This window comes from Monosiga brevicollis, genomic scaffold, assembly GCF_000002865.3.
Source record: "Monosiga brevicollis MX1 MONBRscaffold_47 genomic scaffold, whole genome shotgun sequence".
In the NCBI taxonomy this organism is placed as follows: domain Eukaryota; class Choanoflagellata; order Craspedida; family Salpingoecidae; genus Monosiga; species Monosiga brevicollis.
The window spans coordinates 192,712-208,202 of NW_001865084.1; the positions used below are offsets into that span (position 1 = coordinate 192,712).

Consider the following 15,491-nt stretch of genomic DNA (forward strand, 5'->3'; position numbering starts at 1 on the left):
GCCCGCAGAGCCTCGCTGCTGCGCTCGTGCGTAACCGCCATCATCGCCGACACACCCGACACAATGAACAGCGCTGTGGACGGAAATACCAAAGCGCCCGAAGCCGGGGCTACCGCCGGTGGGCCCTCCATGATGAAGAAAATGTTCCGTGGCGTCAAGAAGATTACGGCTCGTCACGCCAAGAGCGATGTGGAACGCAGCTACAAACTTGGCGCCGAGCTTGGAACTGGCAACTTTGCCGTCGTTCGGCTCGCTGAGCACCGCCAGACCCGTCAGAAATACGCTTGCAAAATCATCAACAAAGCCCTCTGCGCCGGCAAGGAGGACATGATTGAGACTGAGGTCTCCGTTCTCAAGCGCATTCGCCACAAGTATGTTCCCCCCAATGCCCCACGCCCCTTTTCCCCCGATTTTCCCTTCTCGCCTTTGCATCCTTTCGTGCTTCTTCTTCCCTCCTTTGACTTTGAACGACATCTGCCAACCCTCACCCCCCCCGCGCGCGCCTCCTGCTTTGCCTCTTTGCCATGCTACTGCTAGGTATATTGTGGGTATGGACGAGTGCTTTGATACCCCCGACAAGTTGTATCTCATCCTGGACTACGTCAGCGGGGGTGAGCTCTTTGATCGGATTGTCGACGAGGGCAACTTTACAGAAGCCGACGGCAGCCGTATTACCAAGCAAATGACCGAGGCCATCCAATATCTTCACAGTCAAGGCATTGTTCATCGCGACCTCAAGCCCGAAAACCTCCTGTTTCGGGACCGCTCCCCAAAGTCCGACATCCTGGTCACTGACTTTGGTCTTGCCAAGCTTCTCAACGATAACGTCGCCCTCAAAACTGCCTGTGGTACCCCCAACTACGTGGCCCCCGAAATCCTCATGCAGCGAGGCTACGGCAAAATGTGCGACCTCTGGTCCATTGGTACGTGCTCGCTCCCTGTCTTCTCGGTGCTACTACGCACCGGCTTCTGCCTTGATCGGCCCTGCCCCTTGGCGTTTTATCCGCTTGCTCGAATCTGACTCGCCACCACATGGCCCGCTTGCCGCAGGTGTCATTTCTTTCATCATGCTCTGCGGCTACCCCCCCTTTTACGACGAGTCGGATGCCGTCCTCTTTGAGATTATCATGAAGGGTCGTTTCGAGTTTGATGAGCGCTACTGGCGGGACATTTCCGATGATGCCAAGGACCTCATCCGCAACATGCTCAAGGTCGACCCAATCAAGCGCTATGACACCTACCAGGTCCTCGAGCATCCTTGGATCTCGGGCAAGGTGAAGCTTCCCACCGTCAACCTTTCCAAGAGCGTCAGCATGAACCTCAAGAAAACAGGTCTCGGCCACAGCCGCCCAGCCATTGAGACGGAGGAATCCTCTGCCAGTCGCGCCGTCGGGGCCCGGCCTCACGCCGAGTACACCTCGTCGCCAGCCTATACGTCGTCGGCGCCTGGCGTCCGGTCTCACATCGACTACGCCTCGCCTGCTGCCGCCTCGGCCGTCTCCTCATCTCGCCACACGGCGCCAAGCACCCCGCGCGCTGTCGTGGACCACCTGCGGAGCGTGCCTGACGCTCGCAAAACCATCGTCTGAGACAAGCCCCAACTCGCACCCACACTCGCACCCAGCCCTTTCTTTTTTTCATGCCACCTATATTCCTTCCCCATCGTTTTGACCGCGTATCAGTGCGGCCAGGCAGGCAAGAATCGATGAGCTCGCACATGTGTACATAAAATGGGTTTCTGCTTGTCTCGTCGTTCTTTCCTCGTGCCCGTCGCTCTTCCTGAAGTTCAAGCCCGCCTCTTGGCCTCCATGAGCAGCGGAGCCAATCGCGGATCCATCGCCCGCAAGGGCGCGCGGCCGTCCTTGGTTCAAATAGAAGCGAGAGCCTCTGAATCGCAATTCATTTCAAACTGACGCTCCCCACGTCGATCAATCGCTGCCTTGTTTTTGAGCATAATTGTCAGACAAATGGCCGTCAAAGTGCGGAAAACCTCAATAACCCCGGCGCTAAAAGTGCTGATCAAACAACACAAAAATTCGCATCTTGTTTCAAACTGTAACATCCAGCACACTTTCGCTGCACTCGCGCCAAAGTCAAAACGATCGTTAACGTCGTCGTGTACAGTCAAAAGCACTTTTTGTTGAATCTCTTGGTAAGCGAATGGGCAGCGCTGCTTCACTGGCGGGAAAGGGCAGCGTCCACTGACCGTGTCCGAGTGGAGCTCGTGGGCATCGGTGTGCATGTGGTCTCAGATTCATTCTGGTTTGGCGAGCGTCTTTGGTTGTCTGTGGGGTCATTGAAGGCACGGCACGGCTTCATTCACGCTGAGTTGTTTGTTTGACTGGGGGCGTCTCGACTGTGTAGGCTTGTGACAGGATCTTCTTCCCATCAAGCGTTCATCATGGCTGAAACCGAGGCAACCCCTGCTCCCACTACGGAGCAGACCACCGTGGCCCCGACCGAGGTCGCTCCCAAGGCCGAGGAAACCGCAGCGCCGGCCGCGGCTGAGGAGACGGCCAAGCGCACGCATGATGAGGATGGCGAGCAGCCCGCCAAGCGCGCCGCCGCCGACAACAGCGAGGCCACGGCCACTACCGCCGCACCCGCCACCGAGACCGCCGCTGTGCCCACCACCAACGCTACCGCTGCACCCGCTGCCGAGGGTGAGGCGCAACCCGCTGCCGAGGAAGAAGGTGCGACAAATGTTTTTCATTCTCAGTAGATCTCGACCCCTCTGCCTGACTGGCTACCTCTTCAGGATGTTTCAGCATTGGTCTCACCCCTGTGATGCACGCCTGCTCCTGTAGATTCCTTCGAGCTGGCCAACAATCTGGTCGGCTATATCAATGGCCCACAAGGACAGAACATCAAGATTATTGCCGACTACTGTGGAGTGACCATTGATGTGCCCACCGCCTGTGAGCCCAACACTCAGCACCGTAAGGTCAAGATCAAGGGTATCCCCGAGGGCGTTGAGTTTGCCAAGGATATCCTTTTCCGCCGCACCACCGGTGACCTCAGCTGGCCTGCCCAGCCCCGCGCCGTTGCCGAAGCCATGGCACGTCGCCAGGCCGCCGCCCAGGCTCAGATGCAACAGCACACCGGCGCTGCACCGAGTGCTGCTGGTCCCACCGACTCAAAGGAGATGTTTGTCCTCGGTGAGCACACGGGCCGTATCATCGGCCGTGGTGGTGGCACCATCCGCTCCATCCAGGATCTTTCTGGCGCACACGTCGACGTGGACCGTGAGGATGGCCCTGATGGCCGCCGTCGCGTCTGCATCGTTGGTACGCCCGAGCAAATTGCCAAGTGCGAGGAACTCATCACCGCCAAGATGAACGGTGATCCCCTTCCCATCCCGGCCAATGCCGGTCTCAACCCCAACGAGATGAAGGTCACCATCCCCAACAACATGGTCGGCCGGTAAGTATACACTTTTGAGTGACAACCACACAGCCGAACTCCCATCTTGTGAGTCTGTATGCCAAACAGTACCACTTGCATTACACGCACATCCAATCCCCCACGCACCCTCACATACGCACAAACAAACACACCTGTTTTACGCACGCGTGCAAAACAATACACTCGCTCGTATGCACGCGATACGCGTGACCTTTGGGTTTTAGCCTGAACCGGTTATGTCTTGATCCGAATACTTCCGAGCACATCCGTTGGCGTTTGCTCTGTGCGCACAGCGAGTGTCTGCTGCGTCTCCGTACCCCTGTGCTGGCTGGAGGATTGATTGTCGCGACCCATTAGCGTTTTTACCGCTAAGACCAAAGCACATCCAGTGGGCTCGACACTTTTGTCTCTGGATTTGGCCTTTGGTGACCTACTGCTGGACAGCAAGATCCAACTTGTCCTTGGAGTCAAGACCCCTCCCTCTGCACGTCTGGTCCCCAGCTCGCTCGTGGCCCGTGCCCCCGTGCTCGCCCGAGGCCTTTGATCTTTTCCCGCTTTTCCTCTCCTCCCCGCCCGTCCTTTTTGCTGACGTCGGCTTTTCGATCGCAATGTCAACTGCTATCGCCTGCATGGTCCCCACCTTGCCCCCCGCGCCGCTTCTTCACTTCCAGTTGCGCGATGGAACCGGCCTGTACCATCACCCCAAAGTGATTCATGGTGTGCGCAAGGTCACTCCCATCATCAACTTGAAGCCTGGGATTGCTGCTTCTCGCCATCCTTGGTTGTTGCAAGGCCACGGCACTCTTTTGTACTCTTCGAGTAAGCCCGCGGAACACCGCGCTATCCTATTTATTACTACCCCTCGGTTTTCGCCTTTGGACATCAAGACGTGGCAATCAGTGCCTGGCTTTGTCTTCCTCGAACAGCATGCCCAACAGCCTGCTTGTTGTCCGGCCCCTCTCTTGACCCATGCAACACCTCGCTCTTGCTGCATATGACCGTGCCCGTCTTGCCCTCGCTGATGATCAGCCCAATTGCTGTTACCGAGAGCAGCAGAGTCATCCAACCCCGTTGAACATACTGCACACATCCCACGCGCTGGGCTTCCCTTTTCCTGTGTTTCGAGTCATTTGGTTCTTGGGCATTTTCCCATGTGGACAACACTCACCCCTTCATTTGCATACAAATACACACACACATGCATCCACCACTCTCAAGGGCCACCTCAGAGTATACGGTGCTGACGCTAACGCATGGATGTGTCGTCCAATTGCCTTCACGCCTGCCCGGCCTTTTAGTGTCATTGGCAAGGGCGGACAGACCATTCGTGATATTCAACAAAATACAGGCTGTCATCTGGACGTCGCTAAGGTACGGGCATTTCAGTTCTCCGGGTTTTTTCCATATTTCTCCCAAAAAGTGTCATCTTCAAGCTTTCAGGCAAGAGGTTGGTAGTTCAAAGGTCAGCTCATTCGATACTGTTTTGTTATGCCATCCTCGGCTGGGTTCTTGTGTGCGTAGGACCCCAACGGCGAGACTGGTCAGCGTGATATTGTGATCAAGGGCAACCCGGCTCAGTGCATTCAGTGCTGCCATGTCATCAACGAGACGATCGGTGGCATGACCGGCGACTTTGTGACAAACTACGTTACCCCGGCCTACGACTACGCTTCTTTCTGGGCATCGCAGGGTCTCGACCCGAACACTGGCTATCCGGCAGGCTATGGTGCCCCCGCCGGCGGCTACGTACGTTTCCGTTGCTCATGCTTGACTTGCATGGGCGGCGCCCATCTGTTTGACCTGGCTCATTTTTGCCTTTCACCGCTGTGCATGATTTGAAGGGTGGATACGGCGGCTACGGCGGCGGCTACGGCCAGCAGGGTGGTTACGGCCAGCAGGGCTATGGCGGCTATGGCCAACAGGGTGGCTATGGTGGTGGCTACGGTGGCCAGCAAGGCTATGTACGTTTTAGATTGCATGTCACTTTGCAAACGTGGGCAAGATATCTCCTCACCATTCAATTGTGTGTTCTTTGTTTGCTTTGGACCTGATGTTGCAGGGCGGCGGTTATGGAGGCTATTACCAGCAGTCGCAATCGCAGCAGTAAAGCGACCTGTGGTCGTACTTGGCCCTCCCTTTGCATGTTTGTCTTGTGTTTTGGCAACGCCGCTTGCTCTTCCCTCCTCACGTTACAACCCGTGGAAATTTGAAAAAAAAAACAACTTCGCCTTTTCTCCTCTGATTTCCCTTCTCTTGAAACATGTCGGTCCGGGACTTTGCTTCATCAACTATGGAACTCAATTGGACAGAGGGATGAAAGGTGGCCAGATTCATGACAGGCCGTCAAGATGCCACGGTCTGCGTATCATAAACGTCTGCTGACACCTCTAGACAAAGAGATCGTGCTTTTTGTAATCGCCTTGCGATTCAAACTCGGTGGGATCCTCACCCAGTTCCCGAAGCCGGGTTTCTAGGCGCCGGACGTACTCCTAATTTGAATGATACAAAGTCAAGGTGCGATTTGGCTTGACATCTGGAGGTAAAAAAAAAAACCTCTCACAAGGCTGCAAAAGCAAAAAAACTTACGCGAGCATCCAAGCGGGTCATGAGCTTCTTATGGCGGATGTCAAGCGGATCATAGTCACGTGTTTGCTTGTCCTTGAAGTTGACCTGTCCCGCAGAAGCCAATGGGTAATGAAAAGGGTTGTTACGTGAAACATGCCAAAACTGCTAAGCGCCCGTGACGAGAGGACAGGCAGCAAGGATCAAAGCACAAGAAACATACGCGGTCAAACCACCACTCGCGCACATAGCTCATGTAAACGATGGGGCGAAAACTTGGCGAGCGATTGTGAGTGCCACGATGGTAAATAGAGACGTCAAACAGCACGGCAGAACCGGTGTCAGCGGCAAGGCGATGCAGCGGAGTGGGCGAGTTGGTCTCATCATAGTCCTTCCAGGTTTTACGCTGCTAGAGGCAGGTGACGACTTGTCAGAGTGACACAGGATGATGGCCGGAGAAACGGTAACCGATAAGAGTTTGTATTTGCGGCTGGACACCTCACCATTGGCCAGTGTGAACCGGTCATAAACTCGGTGGGACCCACTTCTTGCGTCATATTGACCAATGGCACGATATTGACAATACCCTGCGGCGTGGGACAGCAGGGCATCGGAAGTTGCATCAAAAGACAAGTACAACAGAGTCCGCGCGGTTGAAACAATCAGAGGGCAATGGAATACGTGCGAAACTAACATGGCAGGGCATTTGTCGACTCGGGTCAGTTTGCCACAACGGATATAGCATGCCGACGTCCGCGTGCCAAGGCTGCCAACAGTGCAGGCATGTCAGAACAAAACTTTGTGGGTGTGGGGTTCAGCTGGGGAGGAAACTTACCTGATGTGGTGCCCCAGCCCGAGATGCCACATAGCTGAATGTGTCAATCTCAAACCTAGGACATGACGTGGTGGGGTAAGCACGAGGCAAAGATCTGGCGAGTGGCCTCAGCCGAGATGGGTCAGTGTGACCTCACCTGGCACCAATGACCGTCTTGAGAAGGCCGAGCATGATCCGGTTTGCAATGAGGTCAGAGTCGATGAATGGGCTTTTCAGAGGAAACTTGACCTCGTAGCGATCGTCACTTCGGCTGGCAGCGTCGGTGTATTCTTGGAGAGTGTGGCCTTCCTTGGCCAAAGCGCGCAGTTTGGCATCCCATGCTTGCCAATGCGGCTGCGTAAAAAGAACAAGCCGCCATGTCAAGTGTTGGCAGGAGGGGTGGGTGTGTAAGGGTGCATCCTGTATTCACGCTGCATGTGTGTGTGTGTGTGTTTGGTTGTTGCAACGGTGCAATGCCAACCTTGGTCTCGTTCAGGAGCTGGTTGATAAGTTTTTTCTTGTATACATCCTTGACGACAGCTACGCCACAAACCTTCATAATGACATGAAAGCGGTGGGCCGTAGATGTGCGCAACGGACCGCGGCTAGAAAAACGAGGCAAGAGGGGGAAGATGTCAGCCACGACCCGGGCAGCCGGAAAGCGGGGAACAAATGCGCGTGACCCACTATTCACTGGGGTCGAGGGTGACGGTGAGGTTGTCGGGATGAGCGCAGAGAGTATGAGCAGCATCAAAAACTCGGCCCTCCTTGAGCTGTTTGAAGGCCCGTTTTTCAGCTTGATAGCGCGCACAGTCCACCCTGCATGGTGACATGGCCACCAAAGACAAGCGAGAGACAGAGAGGGAGAGGAGGAAAAGGACATGAACTCCATGTGTTTTGTTAGTCAATGGCGGGCAAGGAGCTAGTCAAGAAGAAGCATACGCAAGACATTTGCGCGGAAACCGCCGACGAAAGGCTTGATGGAGGTCTGGCAAGAGTTTCAAAGCTTGCTGATCTCCTGAGGTACACGGGACAGTAGATATGATCAAGGGCAGAGGGCTTGCGGGCGACTGACTGAGCTAGGCCGGTCGCGGTAACGGCGACGGGTGCTGGGCCTCACCGAGCCAAGCGGCGAGCTCGAAAGCTTGCCGGGCTTCGCGATACAAGCGCATGCTCTAGAATCGCGCCAAACTGATGAGAGAAGAGCCTTGGCATCTCAAGCTAGAAATGGTGATTGAAGTAGCACGTAGGCTGCAAACCTTGCGCGTCTCGGCCGGGCCCATGCGGTCGGCCAGGTCCTTGGAAGCAATGGCAATGTTTGCCCATACGTCTTGGCGGTGGCCTTGGTGATAACTGGCAGCCCTGAGGATCGCGACATGTCATGTTGTTGCATAGCACCACAATTAAAAAAAAAAAAAAAACAGCCGCAGCAGACGAGCAGGGCTAGCCTGAGTTGCCTCAGCCCCCTTGGCCCCTTTCGGGCGGGGGGTGACCGTACGGGGAACGACTCGTACCTAAAGAGATCAAGTGCTTCTGCAATGTGCCCACGCTGGGCCGCTGCCACACCTTGAGAGTTGAGCTGCTCCACTGGGTTATAATCCTTGTATTCGTAATCATCAATCGTCTCTGCTGGATCAAGAGCCACCTCCTACGTGGTCACGAGCAGGTGAGCAGGCCTTTACGAGGCAGGAAGTAGTTGCAGCTGTGACACCACCTCAGATTGGCCCGGCTCAAGATGAGCCACCGGGAGAGCAGTGTCAATGCAGTCCGGGTCATCTGCCATGCAGTATTCCGCAGCTCCAGCCTGAACTGGCACGGCACTGGGCATGAGGAACAGCAGCAACACTGCCAGTGCGCTGCACGGTAGCATCAGCCGATCCCGTGCCCCCAGCATCACGCTGGTCTTTCGTTGCAATGACAGTTTTACAGGTCGATTCATCGCATGGACTTGGCACCTATCACATCAAGCCTCATCGGCACCAGCATTCGCTGCTGGTGCTGGTGGTGGTGTTGGTGCTAGTGCTGGTGGTGGTGGTGCTGCTGGTGCTGGTGCTGGTGCTGGTGCTAGTGCTGGTGGTGCTGCTTGTGCTTGTGCCGCTGCTGCTGCTGGTGCTAGGGCTGGGCTGCAAGATCGATCGGCAGCTCGGATGCTCGTCGTCCAGTGCCGCCCACCGCTCGCTCGGGCCAATGATGAAATAAAAAATCCAGACCAAACGTTCACTGCGTTCGCAGACCGCATGCAACGTATGACCGTCACTGCATTCGCCCACTGCAATATTTTTTGTCTGACATTGACGACAGGTTTGGGCTGGATGAGCTCGAGTTGGCAGAGAGAGGTGCTCAGTGCGATAAACCTCCGAAGCAAATATGAACTGAAATGCAGAGGTTGCGACTCATTGCTGCTCAGCATCAGAGAAGAAGCTCTCTCGGGCAACGGTCAACACGAGCAACAGGAACCCTCGTGCAACCTGCATAACTTGAGTTATTGTTTTTTTTCTGCGCGCGCACGCAAAACGGCAGTCGAATCAACGTCCAATTTGGACGGGGAACCAACCTGTTGGAATCTGGCTGGTAGCCTGTGTGCATATTTGTGTGCGTGTGTGTGTTTATCCTTTGGAGCGAACAGGTTGCGGTTGAGGGGTTGCCGGTGGACTGGCACCATCATGTCGCGCTTGAGCGAAGAGGAGACGCTGGCGGCGCTGCAGGAGCGTACGTAGAGGGCGTTGTGCAGTCTTCGATGCTCGGCCCAGCCTGGCCTGTCTGGTGACAAAGCTTGACATGCGGGTGTGCCTTCTCTCTAGTCTTGCCCAACTTTGAGGATGAGGGCGTCCTAGAGTATATTGTAGGCATGCTGATGGATTTTGATCCCAGCGAGACGCCCGATAGCATTGCCGAGTGTGTCTCTCTCTCTCTCTTTCGCGCGCGCGCACTCGCTCTCTCTTTCTACCGCCCGGCCCTAAGTATATCGACTCTTGCCCAGGCAGAGCCATACACAGTGTTCATGCTCAGTCATTGTCGACCCCCATGCAGGTTCTTGGACGGCTACGTCGACGATGACGAAATTCGACCCCTGGTCGATCGCATCACGTACGCTGTCATCATCTGCGCCTTTCTGGCCAAGCTCGTCAGTTTGAAAGCCGCTCATGCCTCATCATCTTTGTTCTTCCTTAGAGCCCGGGTTCTGGGCCAAGACACTGCTGACGGGGCCACTCCCAGTGCGTCCGCCTCGGCTGCTCACAATGACCACGACGATGAGAGTACGCTCCGAAAGAGTTCAGCCGATTAGCGTCTGCCACACTTTCATTTTTCCCCTCTCACAATTGGTTGTGTTGCTTTTCCAGAACGCCTCTTGCTTGCAGCTCCCGTCATTATGGCTCAAAGTGCCCGTGACGACGAGGCCAAGCTGGCTGCTTCTCAAGACCTGATGACCAAGTCAGTGCTGCTGATCGCTTGCTTGTTACCAGCTCCTCCCTGGTGGTTGCTTGCCAAGGGCATCGCTCATCACCAACTCTCCTCGACCATCACCGTTAGAACTTATATCAATACAAACGAGGCCATGCAGTCCTGGGCTGATGAGGACGATGTGGCTGACGTTGGTCTCTTGATCCCTCGCGATGTGGCCTCGCTTCACCATGCGCGACCGCATGCCCATCTGCACAACCCTCCTCTGGTGTCGCCTGCCTTGTTGTCATCCTCAATCAACCGTATCAACCCTGAATGTTTTAGAGTGTGGAGGCCATTGAAATGCGGGCCAAGCTCAAGAAAAAGACGGAGAAGCGTGAAAAGAAGCAGCTCAAGCGTGAACGCGTTGTGGCCCCGCGCCGCACCGCCATGCTCGAGGCTCTCACCACCCGTCCCGTCGTCATCCACACGTATGCCGCATGGCCCTGACAGCAGTCTTGGAGCTTTGGGAGCGGATCATATCTTCCAACTCAGAAGACTATTCTTTCGACTCACGCTCCTCCTGCCCTTGATGCTTGCTTTGTGCCTCACAGCGTCATTGGCGAAGATGGCAGCTACGGTGGTAGCCCCTGCGTGGATCTTCATCTAAACGACATCAATATTGATCTGGCTGGTCTGACCATTCTGGAGGACGCCAAAGTCACCCTGGCCTACGGTCGCAAATATGGCTTGGTTGGCCGCAACGGTGTCGGCAAGACCACCTTTCTCAAGCATCTGGCTGCCAAGGGTATGCCCCGGTTGTTGTTTCTGCAACTGCTGTATTAAGACAAGACATACATGCCTGCGAGTGCCATAACCGTACCCGATTTGTCGCTCTGGCAATTGGTAGCCCTGGATGGGATTCCTTGGTACCTGCAGGTGCTGCACATTGAGCAAGAGGTGCCAGCCTGTGATTTGAGCCCCCTTGAGCTGGTTTTGGAGTGCGACGAAGAGCGAGCTACGTGCGTGCATTTGATTTCACTCCGACTCTGCATTGTGATGACCTTTGTCCCAATCTTTGACCTCTCCCGTGGGAAAATGCTCTTTTCGCTGGCAGTCTTTTGAGGGAGCGGAACTGGATTGAGAAGGCGTTGAATGACGACCCCAAGGTTGGTGTTTTGTTGGCTTGAGGTGCATGCGATGAACCTGAACGCCCACAACACCGGCAAACGTTGATAGGCAACCGCGCCAAAAGAAGAGACGCCCGACATTCCCGTGAAGCCTGGTGGGTTGCGGTTGAATGGACGTTGGTCAGTGGCACACAAGGTGTGCCCAGTTGCTCATGCTTGTGGCTGGACAGGCGTGGACTTGCTCGACCGTTTGGGTGAAATTTACGAGCGTTTGGAAGAGGTGAGTTTGGTTTTGGTGCCACACGTTGCAAGCCAAGAGCAACATGCGGCCTTGTCTCCATGCTAACTAGGCTACAATTTCGTTGGGCACTTGGCTATAGATTGATGCTGACAAAGCCCCCTCCAAGGCCGCCACCATTCTTTCGGGTCTCTCTTTTACTCAAAGCATGATGCGCAAGCCCATCAAGGTCCGAAGGCCGCTCAACCTTGCTTGGCGGTTTGCACGGCACATTCATCTTACCATGGCCGCAGGAATTTTCTGGTGGTTGGCGCATGCGTGTATCGCTCGCCCGTGCGCTATTCATTGAGCCCGGTACGCATTTTTAGCACTTTAAACCGCCTAGCATACGGTGTTCTGCATGCATACGCACATGTTTCCTGTCATGCTTGGGTCGACTCACGCCTTGGTTTTGCGTGACTACCCGAATCCGTGCTCAGACATGCTTTTGCTTGACGAGCCGACCAACCATCTTGGTGCGTATTGCCTTGCATTACCAGAGTCCGTTTTTGCGACACTTGGCTCGGCCTGCTTATACCGGCTGTTTATCTGGTACAGATCTTCATGCGGTGCTGTGGTTGGAAAACTACCTCCAAAACTATGAAAACACCGTTGTGATTGTGCGTGACACGCCTTTGCGTGTGTTCGTGCTTGGGCTCGAGTGGCTTCCTGCCTTTTGTGACACGCGAAATGGGGTTGATCATGGCCTTTTGCGTATTCCGTGCGATCAGCGCTTCCAGCCTTCACTTCCCCTTCATATTCGCTTGCTTGCAGGTGTCACACGCCAAAGGCTTTCTCAACTCTGTGTGCACAGGTCTGTGATCTTGCCGTTCTAGTCGTCTTTTCTTGTTCTGATGCCCTGTTTGGCCCTATTCTTGAGCAGGCTCGAGGCTAATTCTGTGATACTGCTTCTATACCGGCGCACCCTACCCTATTTGTTTCTTTGCCAGACATCTTGGAGATGCGAGACCGCCAGGTGCATCGCTTCAAGGGCAACTTCGATTCGTTTGAGGATCAAAAGTGAGTTTTGACAAAACACCCTTTGCTGTTAATCTATTTTGAGCATCCAAGACTGGCCCTCACGTTCGTGCGCTCAGGTCCCACAAGATGGTCCAGGACGAAAAAGCTCGCGAAGGCTTGGAGCGGAAGCGATCGCAGCTGCAAAGCTTTATCAACAAGAACATTGGCGGTGGCGCCAAGGGCGCCAGCATGGCCAAGTCGCGCCAGAAGATGCTCGAGAAGATGGCATCCCTGCCCGACGATGTGTCCACCGATCCCACCGTTCGGTTCAAGATTCCCAACCCTGGTAGGTCTGGGTGGTGTGGTGGCGATGAGAGGCGGCAAGAAGCTGAATAGGCAGGAGTTGTTTGTGCTCAAGGGCGTCTCAATGCTGGGCCTTGACAATTGGCATTTCAATTATGGCGTAGGTCACGTCGCGGGTGGGTTTGGTATCCGCTTGGTGGGCGTGGGCTTTCACTACCCAGATGCACCAATGCTCTTTCGCAACGTGGAATTTTCCATCAACCAGGTAAGCGCTCCACGGCGCCAGGGAGAGGGCTGCATGCTTGTCATGTTGGAACTGCAAGCTCATCATCCTCGTGCGGGACATGACAGAATTCGCGAATTTGTCTGGTCGGACCCAACGGTGCGCTCGTTTTGTACTGCTTCTTCTCGCCCGGTCTATGACTCAAAGCCAGATGGCGCATCGCGTCATGCGGTTCTCTTGCCTTCGATGTGCTTGCTGCCGCTTGGGTGCTCTTATTTTCCTTCTGCGCCTTGACGTTATAACGCTTTTTTTTTTCTCCTTTACTGCTGCAGGTATTGGCAAGTCGACCTTGCTCAAGATTGTCTACCAGGAACTGGAACCCACTGAAGGCATGGTGACGCGCAACCAAAGGCTACGCGTGGGGCGTTTCAGCCAGCACCATGTCGACGAGCTCAAGGACAAGAAGTCGGCTTTGGAGAAGGTGGGTGGCTCGAGGAACTGTGGATATCGCGGCCGCAAACCCCGTGGCTCAGTGGGTTGCTTGCTTGCTTGCTGCTGCGTCGTTCTGGGTGTAGTTTCGCGACTTGTACCCTGCAGACCCGCCAAACAAGATTCGCAAGCACCTGGGATCAATGGGCATTCAAGGCGACATGCAGCTGCGGCCCATCAACACTTTGTCTGGTGGCCAGCGCTCGCGCGTGGCGCTGGCCCTCATCACGTTAGTTGTTCTTTTCCTGCTTCACCCAAGCAAAATTTCTTTTGATGATCGCTCACACCTGCTTTTGTGTGATATGCATGTAGGTACGAGGAGCCCCATTTGCTCTTGCTTGATGAGGTGACCAACCATTTGGTGAGTTGCAGGGGAGACCACATGCGTGCTGCGGGGCGGGGCCCAGGGAAAAGCCAGTCATTGTTTGTGTGTTCAAGGGAGGCCCCTCACTCCGGATCTTTTTTATTTTTATTTTTCTTTTCCTCAAGGATCTGGACACAGTCCAAGCCCTGATCCACGCCCTAATGGAGTATCAGGGTGGCGTGATGATTGTGTCCCACGACGAGCACTTGATTACAGCGGTGCGTCGCGGCGCGTCGCTGCCACAGAGAGTTTTGATGGGATGGCCTGGTGTTGGGCTGGTGTTTGTCTGACATGGCACGCGATGGACTGCTATAGGTGTGTGATGAACTGTGGATCATCCAAGATCAAAAGGTGGTCCTGTCCAAGGGTGACTTTGAGGACTATAAGAAGGGCATTGTTGCCCAGTTCAACCATGGCAAGAAGAAGCGGGCTTGATGTTTGTGCACATGGTAATCAATCGGATGAGCCTTTGGCATGTTGCTTCCGGTATCATGTGCAGATTTGCGCTGACAACAGCAAGCACCTTTTGTTTGACAGAAAGAATGGGGTTTTTATACATTTCGTTGAAAAAGTGTGGGTTCAAGGATGCTCCTACGTAGACCAGGATGCCATAGGGTCACGGATGATGGGCGCAGGAGTTTCATACGTGATGAACCCCCTTTGGAGTTTCTAAGTGCCGAAGCTTCGTGAGCAGCCAGAACCGAGCACTTGAAAGGTCTTTAGTTGATTCATGATGAGAGAACAACGAAATCCTGTAGTACAAATACGCAACCTTCAAATTGGCAGTGCGGGGTCAGCCCCACACGGAGTTGGGAGATGCTAGAGAAAGAGGAGAGGATCAAGAGAGGACGAAGTGGGAGAAGAGAGGAAGACGGAGGGAGGCGCATGAAGCACAGAGAAAGACTAAGGACAGAGACGGTGAGAGAATCAGAGAGACGAGGGAGAGACGTAGAGATTCTGAGCGAGATGGCGAGAGAAAGAGAGCGTGAATCAGTGAATCACATGCCGCGAGTGGCGGCGCTCAGAGGTTTCATCCGGGTCTTCTTCACGAATTCTTCCTTGCAACGGGTCACATGAAACCGAGACCTCCTCGCATTTTTCATCCTCTCCCGGAAATGGTAATGGCATCGCATCCGACCGAAGCCGACCAAGATCTCGTCGGCGCGACCCCCCCGCTTTAGCTTTCTGCCGTCACAACACCCCACCTGCCTGTTTTTTATTCCTTCCTGTCATCTTCTCTCTGTCTGAGGGCTGTCATCGGCTCTCGTCGCCTTTTCCCCTCCCGCACTCTGCACTCCAGAACACACCGCCTCGCCACCGCCCTATCTCCTCGCTTGTATCCTCGCCCGTGGTACTTCAAGCCCTCTGGCAGCAACGGCTTTCCCAACTTTTGATCTTCTGCAGGTCTGTCTGCCCGTCTGTCTGCTGCCTGTCAAATCCGTCTCCTGTCGCTCTATCTGTCACCTGCCTGTCTCTATCTGTCTCTCCTCTGGCCATTTCTGTTGTTCCGTCCCTCGTCTGATTTTGCCTGCCCGCCTCTGCTCTGCGTGCGCGTCCCCCCCCCCCCCCCACGCAAAAAAATA

At 54.8% G+C, this 15,491-nt stretch overlaps 4 protein-coding genes across 4 annotated transcripts; 3 read left to right on the top strand and 1 right to left on the bottom strand.

Moving 5' to 3' along the window:
* Positions 1–63: 63 nt before the first annotated feature.
* MONBRDRAFT_39303 (uncharacterized protein) lies at positions 64–1,589 on the top strand (the record flags this gene model as incomplete). The annotated part of the gene is made up of 3 exons (XM_001750732.1): positions 64–371; positions 538–923; positions 1,051–1,589. 3 exons carry the CDS (start codon positions 64–66, stop codon positions 1,587–1,589), a joined length of 1,233 nt encoding a protein of 410 aa, XP_001750784.1.
* Positions 1,590–2,363: 774 nt separating this feature from the next.
* On the top strand, positions 2,364–5,625 carry MONBRDRAFT_39304 (uncharacterized protein). Its single transcript, XM_001750733.1, has 6 exons — positions 2,364–2,693; positions 2,808–3,423; positions 4,704–4,776; positions 4,927–5,151; positions 5,247–5,366; positions 5,465–5,625. The coding sequence occupies exons 1-6, from the start codon at positions 2,402–2,404 to the stop codon at positions 5,510–5,512; spliced, it is 1,374 nt and encodes a 457-aa protein (XP_001750785.1). The 5' UTR covers positions 2,364–2,401; the 3' UTR covers positions 5,513–5,625.
* A 269-nt stretch (positions 5,626–5,894) lies between these two features.
* MONBRDRAFT_30313 (uncharacterized protein) lies at positions 5,895–8,675 on the bottom strand (the record flags this gene model as incomplete). Its single annotated transcript, XM_001750766.1, has 10 exons — positions 5,895–5,969; positions 5,992–6,075; positions 6,191–6,373; positions 6,471–6,554; positions 6,803–6,857; positions 6,939–7,122; positions 7,335–7,386; positions 8,041–8,143; positions 8,296–8,429; positions 8,526–8,675. 10 exons carry the CDS (start codon positions 8,673–8,675, stop codon positions 5,895–5,897), a joined length of 1,104 nt encoding a protein of 367 aa, XP_001750818.1.
* Positions 8,676–9,280: 605 nt separating this feature from the next.
* Positions 9,281–14,382, top strand: MONBRDRAFT_34730 (uncharacterized protein). Its single transcript, XM_001750734.1, has 25 exons — positions 9,281–9,490; positions 9,583–9,868; positions 9,953–10,038; positions 10,123–10,213; positions 10,313–10,373; positions 10,508–10,653; positions 10,777–10,970; positions 11,073–11,184; positions 11,280–11,331; positions 11,402–11,447; positions 11,523–11,572; positions 11,673–11,759; positions 11,824–11,884; positions 12,010–12,045; positions 12,128–12,189; positions 12,344–12,383; positions 12,520–12,589; positions 12,667–12,875; positions 12,997–13,097; positions 13,184–13,214; positions 13,388–13,536; positions 13,631–13,773; positions 13,857–13,905; positions 14,034–14,126; positions 14,224–14,382. Exons 1-25 carry the CDS (start codon positions 9,445–9,447, stop codon positions 14,341–14,343), a joined length of 2,421 nt encoding a protein of 806 aa, XP_001750786.1. The 5' UTR covers positions 9,281–9,444; the 3' UTR covers positions 14,344–14,382.
* Positions 14,383–15,491: the final 1,109 nt, after the last annotated feature.

Excerpts from the sequence above, each read along its gene's own strand:
- MONBRDRAFT_34730 (XM_001750734.1), top strand. The coding sequence starts at position 9,445 with ATGTCGCGCTTGAGCGAAGAGGAGACGCTGGCGGCGCTGCAGGAGC. Across the intron at positions 11,185-11,279 it reads TGCGACGAAGAGCGAGCTAC|TCTTTTGAGGGAGCGGAACT; the intron begins GTGCGTGCATTT and ends TTTCGCTGGCAG. Across the intron at positions 12,876-12,996 it reads GTTCAAGATTCCCAACCCTG|GTCACGTCGCGGGTGGGTTT; the intron begins GTAGGTCTGGGT and ends ATTATGGCGTAG.
- MONBRDRAFT_39304 (XM_001750733.1), top strand. The coding sequence starts at position 2,402 with ATGGCTGAAACCGAGGCAACCCCTGCTCCCACTACGGAGCAGACCACC. Across the intron at positions 5,152-5,246 it reads GTGCCCCCGCCGGCGGCTAC|GGTGGATACGGCGGCTACGG; the intron begins GTACGTTTCCGT and ends CATGATTTGAAG. Across the intron at positions 5,367-5,464 it reads ACGGTGGCCAGCAAGGCTAT|GGCGGCGGTTATGGAGGCTA; the intron begins GTACGTTTTAGA and ends CTGATGTTGCAG.